The sequence below is a fragment of the Limanda limanda genome, chromosome 8 (assembly GCF_963576545.1).
Source record: "Limanda limanda chromosome 8, fLimLim1.1, whole genome shotgun sequence".
NCBI classification, from domain to species: domain Eukaryota; kingdom Metazoa; phylum Chordata; class Actinopteri; order Pleuronectiformes; family Pleuronectidae; genus Limanda; species Limanda limanda.
This window is the reverse complement of record NC_083643.1, coordinates 18,694,180-18,706,397: the sequence shown is the minus strand read 5'-3', so window position 1 is coordinate 18,706,397 and position 12,218 is coordinate 18,694,180. Positions and strand designations below refer to the sequence as shown.

Genomic DNA, 12,218 nt, shown 5'->3' with positions numbered 1-12,218 from the left:
ATTATTATTCAGGCAAATGAATTGGCTTTTTGAGGGCTTTAACATGCTCAACTTCTTACCAAAATTTGCAGAAAGTTAGAAAGTGGTGAAAATTTACGTATTCTGAAGGAATTTTCAATGGGCGTCGCAAAATGGCTCAACGGTGCCCCCCGAGACATCCCGAGACCCCCGGAAGGTGTTCCCATTGACCTATCTTCACAAAAATCGATATACAGGTGTATCATGACCAGACAAACAAAAAAGTCTCTGGGTGCAATTGGAAAAACACAACAGGAAGCCTGCTATATTGCATTTAGTGGCCATTTTGGCCATATTCCACATTTTTTCTTTGATACACTTGTACCAGGGTTTTCATCGGATCAACTTCAAATTGAGATGAGTGTCATCACGACAAGATGGAGATAAAAACTGACTGACAGATTTTTTTTTAATTATTATTATTATTATTCAGGCAAATGAATTGGCTTTTTGAGGGCTTTAACATGCTCAACTTCTTACCAAAATTTGCAGAAAGTTAGAAAGTGGTGAAAATTTACGTATTCTGAAGGAATTTTCAATGGGCGTCGCAAAATGACTCAACGGTGCCCCCCGAGACAGCCCGAGACCCCCGGAAGGTGTTCCCATTGACCTATCTTCACAAAAATCGATATACAGGTGTATCATGACCAGACAAACAAAAAAGTCTCTTGGTGCAATTGGAAAAACACAACAGGAAGCCTGCTATTTTGCATTTAGTGGCCATTTTGGCCATATTCCACATTTTTTCTTTGATACACTTGTACCAGGGTTTTCATCGGATCAACTTCAAATTGAGATGAGTGTCATCACAACAAGATGGAGATAAAAACTGACTGACAGATTTTTTTTTAATCACACGGTGTGACCGTGGCGTGGTGTCAAAGTTTGATTACACGCCATTAAAACACGATGTTCTGTAACGCGGACAAACATGGACCATGAATCCTTTGATTTCAGTCTTCCTAGATCAAAGGAAACTTTATGTCTTGCAAAGGTTACGTCTCTCTCTCTCTCAGAACTGGTTATTTTTGTTTTTTTCAGACAAAAAGCATGCAACGCTTCAAAATGGATGTGCTCGTTATTATTATTATTATTATTATTATTATTATTATTCAGGCAAATGAATTGGCTTTTTGAGGGCTTTAACATGCTCAACTTCTTACCAAAATTTGCAGAAAGTTAGAAAGTGGTGAAAATTTACATATTCTGAAGGAATTTTCAATGGGCGTCGCAAAATGGCTCAACGGTGCCCCCCGAGACAGCCCGAGACCCCCGGAAGGTGTTCCCATTGACCTCTCTTCACAAAAATCGATATACAGGTGTATCATGACCAGACAAACAAAAAAGTCTCTTGGTGCAATTGGAAAAACACAACAGGAAGCCTGCTATTTTGCATTTAGTGGCCATTTTGGCCATATTCCACATTTTTTCTTTGATACACTTGTACCAGGGTTTTCATCGGATCAACTTCAAATTGAGATGAGTGTCATCACGACAAGATGGAGATAAAAACTGACTGACAGATTTTTTTTTAATCACACGGTGTGACCGTGGCGTGGTGTCAAAGTTTGATTACACGCCATTAAAACACGATGTTCTGTAACGCGGACATACATGGACCATGAATCCTTTGATTTCAGTCTTCCTAGATCAAAGGAAACTTTATGTCTTGCAAAGGTTACGTCTCTCTCTCTCTCAGAACTGGTTATTTTTGTTTTTTCAGACAAAAAGCATGCAACGCTTCAAAATGGATGTGCTCGGGCCCACCCAGTGCTGCTTTGCAGCCCTAAAAATTTTATTTTCATTTTTTATTATTATTATTATTATTATTCAGGCAAATGAAATGGCTTTTTGAGGGCTTTAACATGCTCAACTTCTTACCAAAATTTGCAGAAAGTTAGAAAGTGGTGAAAATTTACATATTCTGAAGGAATTTTCAATGGGCGTCGCAAAATGGCTCAACGGTGCCCCCCGAGACCCCCCGAGACCCCCAGAAGGTGTTCCCATTGACCTATCTTCACAAAAATCGATATACAGGTGTATCATGACCAGACAAACAAAAAAGTCTCTTGGTGCAATTGGAAAAACACAACAGGAAGCCTGCTATTTTGCATTTAGTGGCCATTTTGGCCATATTCCACATTTTTTCTTTGATACACTTGTACCAGGGTTTTCATTGGATCAACTTCAAATTGAGATGAGTGTCATCACAACAAGATGGAGATAAAAACTGACTGACAGATTTTATTTTAATCACACGGTGTGACCGTGGCGTGGTGTCAAAGTTTGATTACACGCCATTAAAACACGATGTTCTGTAACGCGGACATACATGGACCATGAATCCTTTGATTTCAGTCTTCCTAGATCAAAGGAAACTTTATGTCTTGCAAAGGTTACGTCTCTCTCTCTCTCAGAACTGGTTATTTTTGTTTTTTCAGACAAAAAGCATGCAACGCTTCAAAATGGATGTGCTCGGGCCCACCCAGTGCTGCTTTGCAGCCCTAAAATTTTTATTATTATTATTATTATTATTATTTTTTAATTATTTCCCTAAATGAGGTGATCATATGTTTGCTATGGCTTAGAATAAAGGGCATGGGATATTTAAGATGTATATATATAGTTATTATTATTATTATTATTATTATTATTATTATTCAGGCAAATGAATTGGCTTTTTGAGGGCTTTAACATGCTCAACTTCTTACCAAAATTTGCAGAAAGTTAGAAAGTGGTGAAAATTTACGTATTCTGAAGGAATTTTCAATGGGCGTCGCAAAATGGCTCAACGGTGCCCCCCGAGACAGCCCGAGACCCCCGGAAGGTGTTCCCATTGACCTATCTTCACAAAAATCGATATACAGGTGTATCATGACCAGACAAACAAAAAAGTCTCTGGGTGCAATTGGAAAAACACAACAGGAAGCCTGCTATATTGCATTTAGTGGCCATTTTGGCCATATTCCACATTTTTTCTTTGATACACTTGTACCAGGGTTTTCATCGGATCAACTTCAAATTGAGATGAGTGTCATCACGACAAGATGGAGATAAAAACTGACTGACGGATTTTTTTTTAATCACACAGTGTGACCGTGGCGTGGCGTCAAAGTTTGATTACACGCCATTAAAACATGATGTTCTGTAACGCGGACATACATGGACCATGAATCCTTTGATTTCAGTCTTCCTAGATCAAAGGAAACTTTATGTCTTGCAAAGGTTACGTCTCTCTCTCTCAGAACTGGTTATTTTTGTTTTTTTCAGACAAAAAGCATGCAACGCTTCAAAATGGATGTGCTCGGGCCCACCCAGTGCTGCTTTGCAGCCCTAAAAATGTTATATTTTCATATATTTTAGTTGTATATATATTTGTATATATATTGTTAATTTTGTTTTTTTCTTCTTCTTCTTCTTCTTCTTCTTCTTCAGGCAAATGAATTGGCTTTTTGAGGGCTTTAATGTTTTATTTGTTTTGCTTGTATTTTCCTGTAATCCCATATTTACCCTTTCAAATGTCACTCCACAATTTGATACAATAATATATAAAAGTATTGATTAATGCAGCCTCAACACTGATATTTAATTACCCATTTTACCTTTTGACAAACTGTGACGTCTTTTTTTTTATATTTCCTTTCAACGTTCTGACCTGTGCACTGTAAAAAACAGGATAAAACGCATGACATTTACAATCTAGAAGAACTAGGTGCCGGATCCAGGGCAACGTCGAAGCAAAATTTACAACATACATGGAAAATGTAATAAAGATCATCCACCATACATGAGGCAGACAACACTGGTCAAACCGTATGCAGTTTAATAACCTCTGCTCTGTGTTCTCATCCCAGTTTTTTTAATATGATGCGTGTGTCCCCCTATTTCCTCCTTCCCCGGACAAAAAAAGGTCAAAGACTAATAACAGCTCCATTTCTCCATTGCTATCTTCTCATATCAGAGGTACGGGTCGGCCTTTGTTGAAGACAATGCTGGTTTCATTTTGTATTCTTATCTGTCAGGTGTAAGAATACAATCTGACAATCTCTCTCTCTCTCTCTCTTTCTCTCTCTGTCTCTGTCTCTGTCAGTAAGAATTTACTGCTGGGAAGAACGGAAGTAGACTACAAGAAAATCTGTTTGTGAATGTAGGGACACTTGTTAGAGGAAGAGAGGCAGAAAAAGTTCAATAACCACAAAAAAAATTGCAATACATATTATGTGCAGCTGCTTTCATTAGGGCTATTTCGAACGTTGAGGAACTTGAAAAATGTGTTGCTGAAAATGTCTGACTGCAGAAGCAAACACTGCACTCCATAAAAAGTGGTTAAAAGAAAAAGGCTTTGGGTCATGATGCAAGAAAAAACTAATTTTTTTTCTTAAACCATGACTTAAATGTCAACATAGCTCTGGGATTTTTTGGTCGACGCTGACATTTAAAAATGGAGACACAACCTTGCTCTGCTTGTGTTCTCATTAAGATGCTTTTAAGCAAAGAGAGAAGACTTGTTCCAAACTGACCATCTTTCAAAAGAGTGATCATCAAAAAGATTTAGAAATAGGCAATTCATTATTTAATAAAGTTACCAGAAACATGTTTCCTCTCTTATCCTGAAGATCTACTGTCATTTCCCATTTGAAGGTAAATTATTCAGCTTGAATTTGTGAATATTTGTGTCTGCATGAGGTGGAAACTCTGAGTCCTCTTTGTTATTCCGACAGCCTTCAAGGGCAAAACATAAAAACTCCAAATGAACAGAAGTCGCCACAGACGCGACAAACCTTGACTGACAGCTCCTCCAGTTTCTTCCTTGTTATCAGAACCAGACGTCAGCTGAAGGACGGTGGAGCAGAACAGGACTTCAATCACGTTCACTCTTTACTTCTTCTTCTTTTCCTTGCATCTCTTCCTACATCTTCAGTGGGAGGAACTGATATTAGAGGGAAACGTGGACAGTTAAGAGAATTAATTGAGGTGTGTCAACACAACACAACTGTTTTATCCAAAATCTCACTGAATATGGCTGCAACAAAGAATTTCATCATAATTTTGATCATAAAGGGTCAAGTTTAAATATATAAGACAAAAGAAACTGCACAATTGAGTCGCTGGAACCAGAAAAGTCTAATTATTTAGAACTTATAAAGCAAAACACTGATTCCACCTCCCTTTCAATGTGAGGATTTATTTTTTCCTAATCCAGCTTCAAATAAAAAGTATAGTGTTTATAATTATGATATACTTATAAACGTTATGTATGTAGGACTGTTGGGGACCAAGCAAAACTGACAAGGGTTTAAAAAGTAATATTTCTCTTGAAAAAAGGCACACAGGGGAAATTTAATCAAACATCCAACATTAACTACACAAATATCAACATACAAACATAAACAAAGTCAAAATAAGTATATAAACACTTGTAAAAACGTGTCTTTAAGAGACATATAAAGAGAGAAGAAGCTCGTCTGACTGATTTCCTCATGATGATGGTTCCCAACAGACCCATTGCTCTTCAGACTGGACTGTGGAACTGGGACAATCCTCCATTAACTGGCTCCTTTCTGATGCTCAGTCCCTGTGGAGGTAAAGGCAAACCGATGCTTCCATGGTAACACAGAGGAACTACAGAATCTTCTCAGGGTCTGGTTCTTCCTCAAAGTTGGGATCAGATCTGGTTTGATGCTGGGGGGCATCGCCGGCCACGTGGTGGCGCTGTTGCATTAGTTTGTCGTGCTCCATGAGGCACAATCACACACTCAGTAATACACTAAGAGGACCAGGGAGAGGTCAATCCAGAGCATCGGGCTGTCGTGTGGGCGTTTCACATTTCATCAATATAAAGAAAACAGGGGGGGGCAATGAGCAGAGTGGAAAATAAATGAATAATTTAACTAATGGAGATAAAAATACAAAATAAGATGATTACAAATGTCAGTAGGAAAACAGGAACACCATGAAATGGGATAAATATTGAGTGGGCTTTTTATAACTTCTTATTTCATGTTAATCTGTTTCTTTATTAGAGCAGACACTGATGAAGAGGAGGATGAGCTCATTTGATGATGAAGAGGATGAGAGAATAGGTGAGAGTGAGAGATGGTGTGTATTAGAGAGAGAGAGGGAGGAGGGAGGGAGGGAGGGGGGGAGCAGCAGAGAGTTAGAGGGTGGCTCAGTCACAGCATTCCTCTGCCAGGAGGAGGAAGGATACAGGATACAGGAAACACACACACACACACACAGACTCACACACACACTCTGCTCAATCAGACAAAGCAGACGTTTCCAGGAGCGTCTCCTGCAGCCGGAGCTGGATGTTGTGGACGTTTGGACCTGGTGTGTCTTCACATGGAGACATCTGGAGCAGCTGGTGCTCCTGGATTCTAACCTGTGGCAGTGGGGGAGAGCGGACGTGCAGCAGTGGGACAGAAACCCTGTGTTCGGATTCCTTCAGCTGAGAAACTGCTCATCACCTGTAGCATCATGTCGTGCACGAGGAGGAATACAAAAAGAGAAAACAAATGAAAGAAGAAGGCAGAATGAGCAGAGATGCAAGTTGTTAAGAGGTGGTGAGCTGCTTGAGAGAGATCAACCGCCAGGCAGACGACAGGCTGCACTCTCTTTTATACATAAACAGTTGTCTCTCGCTCTGTATTTCGACAAATAATCGCTGATCAGAGGTGTGTAAGCAGGTGGAGGAGGATGGACTCTAATGCAACATGACAAAAGTGCTACTTTGATATCCCTGATATCGTTCTCCTCGTTAGGAGGTAAATGCCACTGATAACATAGAATGTGAAAACAGACATGGAGGCCCTGCTTTAAAGTGCGGGGAGGAGTGGGATGTGTAAGGGAGGAGAGGAGAAGAATGCAATCATATTATTCTCTTTTATTCTGTCTTTCTCACTAACTCGTCAGCCTCCATCCGTTCAGGACACTCATTCACGATCACCTCTTTTTTATTCTCATTTTCATGCATAATTGTATTTGTGTTCCATTATTTACCAGCCTTGCTTCTGTCTGTGTTTGTGTGCAAGGAGTGTGCGTGTACAACGTGTGTGTGTGTGTGTGTGTGCACGTGTGTGTGTTTGTGTGTGTGTGTGTGTGTGTGCACGTGTGTGACAGTAATACCTGTGTTACAGTCGAAAGTAAGTAACTTCAGAAGTCAAGTGTATCAGGTTGCCGGGATCTTCTTTGTGGTGACAACAGTGATGAATAATGGAAAGCAGATGTTAGCATCTTGATCTGAAATTTTCATGAAACTTCGCTAACGTGATTAAAGTGTACGTCTTCCTCAGTCACTCCGAGTCTTTTAACTCAGCTCTCCAGGGAGTGGCAACAAATCATGGTTGAGACAACATGTCAAATCATTGAAAATCTTATGCATGTTAGAAACACCCCCCCTCCCCTTTTCCTCTCTAACATTTGAACTCCTTCTCTTTTCATTGAAGCCGACAAACACCGACAAAAGTTTGATATTTTAACACTTTTTGTAATGTCCCTGTCATATTTTTCATTTCAAGTTTATTTAACTACACTTGCACCATTTCAGCAGCTTAGAACCCTGTGTAAATATATTATTTTTTTACTCTTTAGGCTTTTGTTCACCTGTTAAATTAGACATAGTACAAAAATGGAGACAATATAAAAAAAAAAAAATCTAAACTTAACAATTTATTTTTATTTTATTTGGTTGTGTGTACGAATTTCAAAATATCAAATAGAGTGAATTAGCATTTATATTTAAATGAGTATGATGCAAAATTTGAAACTGACAAGGGGACATTTTTTGATACTTATGGTAACAAACAGCAGATGTACACACACTACAAAAAGCTAAATGATCAAATGTGTATGATTAGAGACTCATAATATTAACATATGTCCCTGTTTTCCTTCCTTATCCTGCAGTTACGACTTCACCCCACTAGATTCCTCAGCAGTGTATGTTCTCAGCAGCATGGCTCGTCAGCGCAGGACCTCCCTGTCCAGTGGAGGCGCTGTGAGTCCAGACTGTGACAAGCTCGAGCGCTCCAGCTCCCCGCAATCCTCGAGTAGCAAATCAAACCGGAGCCAAACCTCAGGGACAGCCATCGTTGCCACGCCCGTAAGATGCAAGCGGCCAATGAATGCCTTCATGCTCTTTGCCAAGAAGTACAGAGTGGAGTACACACAGATGTATCCTGGGAAGGACAACAGGTAAACAAAGGACACTAACATCTGCTGCAGTCATCCACACTGTCATATATATGAAATTATAACTAATTTATGTTAGTGTTTCTATCAAAGTGTCACATGACCTTTGTTTTACTAAATATCTCCGTCCAGTTAAGAAGACTAAAACGACTACAAATGCTCAAGCAAGCACGCCGGCCAAGTAAGGGGTGAGAAAGTCTAGAAAGAGAAAGAGTTTACAGAAACCATGGTTAAAATCTACACTTTGGAAATCGTGAGCACGAGAGGACCAAATGCAGAGGAAAATATTGGCTTAGCAAAATAACCATTAGTGTGGTCAAGGTGTTAAGTAAGGTATGCTCATATTACATTTCCAGTATATGAATATGTCCTCTATCTCCTGTCCACTTCTTTTGAAGCCTGACTCATGGATGAATTGAAGCACGTGTTTCGCTGCGATTTCAGTCGGCTCTAGCAGACTGACTGGAAGTCTTCAGCTTCACTGCTGAACATTGTTTCTAAAAGGAGAAGTTACTATTCTACCTCCTTCCTTTACAATATTTAGTACATTATCACCCTAGCAGACCACAGACTGTAGCATTACGCTAACATCCTGATGTTCTGATCCACATTTATTTCTTACCAACATCAGAAATGTAATGACATTTCCTTTTTTAGTTCCAGGACGTTTCTTTTCCAACAGGACGTGATATCATGGTTCCAAAACAGCTAAACATTGAACAGAGCGATCACAGATTCTAAAAAAAACTATGAGAGCACTGCTACAGTTTGTAGTGTGGCCGTTTAATGTTGTAATATCCAGTATGAAGGCACAGAGCATGTTTCTTTGACCAAAGGCGACCTCTGACCTGCAAGTCCACTTGAGCCCAGCTGGAGGTTCTAACAGTGCTTGACTCTGTCCATCGCATGGGTCCTAATTGAAGTGACTGAGAAAGTAGTAACATTTGTAGAGCTGGAGTGTAGTATGACCTTTACAGTAGAGTGTGGAAATGTTCCCTCTGTGTAAAGAACTCACGACAACATCAGTGTTACTCAATACAAAGGACATTTTACAAGAGAGTCGTGTCGCTTCAATCTCTTCAGAGTGCTCACTTCACTTGCACTTGACAATGTGGAGATTAAGTGTTGCCTCTAGTGTTTCTACCACTTCAGCAGATTGTAGTTTGCATATTGGCTCATTTTACGTGTGTAATTGCCCTTTTGGTTTTGGGTTTATATCTAAAGTAATGCTATAATAAGTGGACACCTTTGTTTTCATCAAATCCTCCGCATTTGGTCAACTCTGCTCTCATCTTGTGATAGGGCTCTGCCGCTCTGTGATGCCACTCTCACTCTCAGTTATAATTGTTTTATCCAACTTATTATTGATAATTTAGATTTACACATTTTTGTTTTTTTATGTAGGAAAAAAAGAAAAGTCCTGCCTCGCTACATCTAGCAATATGTTATTTTTTAAGTGTTATTTTCAATTCAGTTTAGTAGTATCATTAGGCAGCATTGTGTTTTCTTTTTTGACCATTTACATTCTGTGTTCCAAGTTATGTTAGTAACGTTGATCGGAGATAAACATATTTTCATTGTATAGAGATTACAATGAAACAGGAATAGAAAATGATCACGTAAAAGGAAGTATGACAGATCTTGTTTAGGAAAACTTATGAAAAGGTAAATCCTTCATCGTCCATCTCTTACTTTCACCCCAGAGCCATTAGTGTCATCCTTGGAGACAAGTGGAAGAAGATGAAGAATGAGGAGAGGAGGATGTACATGATGGAGGCCAAAGCTTTGGCTGAGGAGCAGAAGAGGCTCAATCCAGACTGCTGGAAACGCAAAAGAACCAACTCGGTAAGTCACACAACCATGACCTGTAGTAACAACACACAGATTGTACTCCGACATTTCCTGACACAATGATGTTCACATCTTTTAACAGGGTTCCCAGCAGTAGTTAATCCCCCAGAATCCCTGGCTGCTGGCGTTTCTTTGGCGTGGAGAGGTGCTGGACAGAGTCTGATGGACCGCTTGATGCCTCTTTGCTCTCCTGTATTCTTGATACTCAACTGTGATGCTGACTTCACTTCCCTTTTCTTTTAACCTTGAAACATTTATAGAGTCAAACCAGATTATGAACTATAAACGAAGCATGTAATCTAGTCACTAACAGTGCATATATTTTCTTATATCTTTAACGTCCAAGATGTCTTATTCCCCTGAAATAAGGAGGAATGAATCCTCTGGCGGATTTCAGGTTATTTCATATTCAAGGTTGAAAATAAAGATGACATCATGTGGTGCTATGCTTCAATGTAGAAGGAGCAGGAAAACAACAAGTGTCTATTTATAATAATTCAAAAAGGGGATTTTAGGTAACTTTTCACAACTGTTCATATGGATTATATTTGTAAGATTCAATCTATTGCACAGATTGGTAACCCTTTCATACATTTTTGTATTACAGTCTATATTCTGCAGCTGAACTATATGGCCAACAGTTTGCGATACTGTCCTGCCAAGTCTGTAGATGGGTTTTCTTTTGCTCAGCCACCCAGCCATGTGATGTGAAGGCATCGAGCATGTGGTGGTGGGTTTACACTCAGCACTTCAGGCTTCACTGCAAGTGCTTGTTTCTTTTGCACTTTATATAAATATGTAATCTAATCATATACAGCCATTGTATACAGGTAGAAACCATTTGTATAAAACAGTATCTCGGTAGTTAGCTGCGGCTCAGTGGCCATGGTCTGCAGTCAGGTTGCTAAATGAGTTTTAAGTGCTTTGTCCATAATGTACAGGTTTTCATAGCCCCGAACATCCTCTTGCACAGAATATCCTTGTATCATATTATAAATAATTGTTTTTTAAAACTTGCATCTTATCCAAGTGTTTCTTTTTCATAAACTGTAAGCTGTAATCACAACATGTGGGGATGCTTGGGTTTGTGTTATATTTCATGTTTTTGTCTGTCCCTTTAGCTTCCTCCCATGAACGCATGTCCTTCTCTGACACTCTGAACCCAGGCATGTCTGAAGCTTTAAGAGCTCTTGATATTCACTGATCTAAATGTCCAACCAGTAAAGCTTGATGTTTCCAGGTAACAACACAGTTAAAGAGTGTTTTTATTCTTCCCTGCCACATCAAAACGATCGGGAATACTTTTATTACTAAAAACAGCCAGTGATGCAGTTAGTAGTGAAATATTTGCTTAATTTCCCTCACTGGTCGATGTCGGTGCAATCATTAAAAATCAACTGGTGCTGACATGCACCATTTGTACCCATTTCTGTACATTTAAAATAATACAGCCAGGGGGCGCTGTCACACAACTTATGCTCAGAGGTGCATGATGACAATGATCCATCTGTAGGGGTCATGATCAAAACAGAATAAAGGAGTATCCCGTTGAAAAAGAGTCCAAACAGATGCCAAATCAATGTCAGTGTGCACTGATGCTGATCTGCAGCTTGTAGTGGACCAACACCTTCAGAAACGTTATATAAAGTCACCTGTATACCCTGCGTGTAATTCTGTATCTGTGCTTTAGGAAACGAACACGTAGCTGCACAAAAATAAAAATCTTCTTACTATAAGTGTAAAAAAGACATGCCTCAAATGATTTATGGCCCTTATGGAGTTATTCTTTTTGTATTTATGAATATCTGGAGGGCCTTGCTCATCTGGAAGTGGAAACTGGTTGGTCTGCGAGAGTGAGATGCATAGCACTGCATGCCTCATGAAATAACAATGATCAACACCCTGCAAGCCTTTCAAGCAATCTAATTATAGCTCCGAAACAGGCAACTCCGAAATGATCCGACGTGAATACTTTATGCAGTGTTTATATTGGGTAAATGGAAAGTTTGGTGTGATGATGTGCTTCTGGCTCAAGGTTTGGAGTTTAAACGGGAGAACTAACTGAGCCTTGCAGCAGCTTTGGGATCGGAAATTAAAAGCATTTTTCAAATCTTGTCACAGTTTTGCGAATTAAAACCATGTGTCACTGTCGTGCG

The 12,218-nt window shown here is 39.4% G+C and overlaps 1 protein-coding gene across 2 annotated transcripts; it reads left to right on the top strand.

The window, feature by feature from the left end:
• The first annotated feature begins 6,341 nt into the window (after positions 1 to 6,341).
• Positions 6,342 to 11,313, top strand: LOC133009169 (HMG box-containing protein 1-like). 2 transcript variants are annotated; one of them, XM_061076581.1, is made up of 4 exons: positions 6,342 to 6,581; positions 7,927 to 8,214; positions 9,915 to 10,056; positions 10,145 to 11,313. In XM_061076581.1, the coding sequence occupies exons 1-4, from the start codon at positions 6,565 to 6,567 to the stop codon at positions 10,157 to 10,159; spliced, it is 462 nt and encodes a 153-aa protein (XP_060932564.1). In that variant the 5' UTR covers positions 6,342 to 6,564; the 3' UTR covers positions 10,160 to 11,313. The 2 variants fall into 2 exon arrangements, with proteins under 2 accessions (XP_060932564.1, XP_060932565.1); XM_061076582.1 differs by having other exon boundaries at positions 6,345 to 6,695.
• Positions 11,314 to 12,218: the final 905 nt, after the last annotated feature.

Bases quoted from the DNA above. Each gene is read 5' to 3' on its own strand.
- LOC133009169 (XM_061076581.1), top strand. The intron at 8,215-9,914 runs GTAAACAAAGGA...CTTTCACCCCAG, and splicing joins TATCCTGGGAAGGACAACAG to AGCCATTAGTGTCATCCTTG.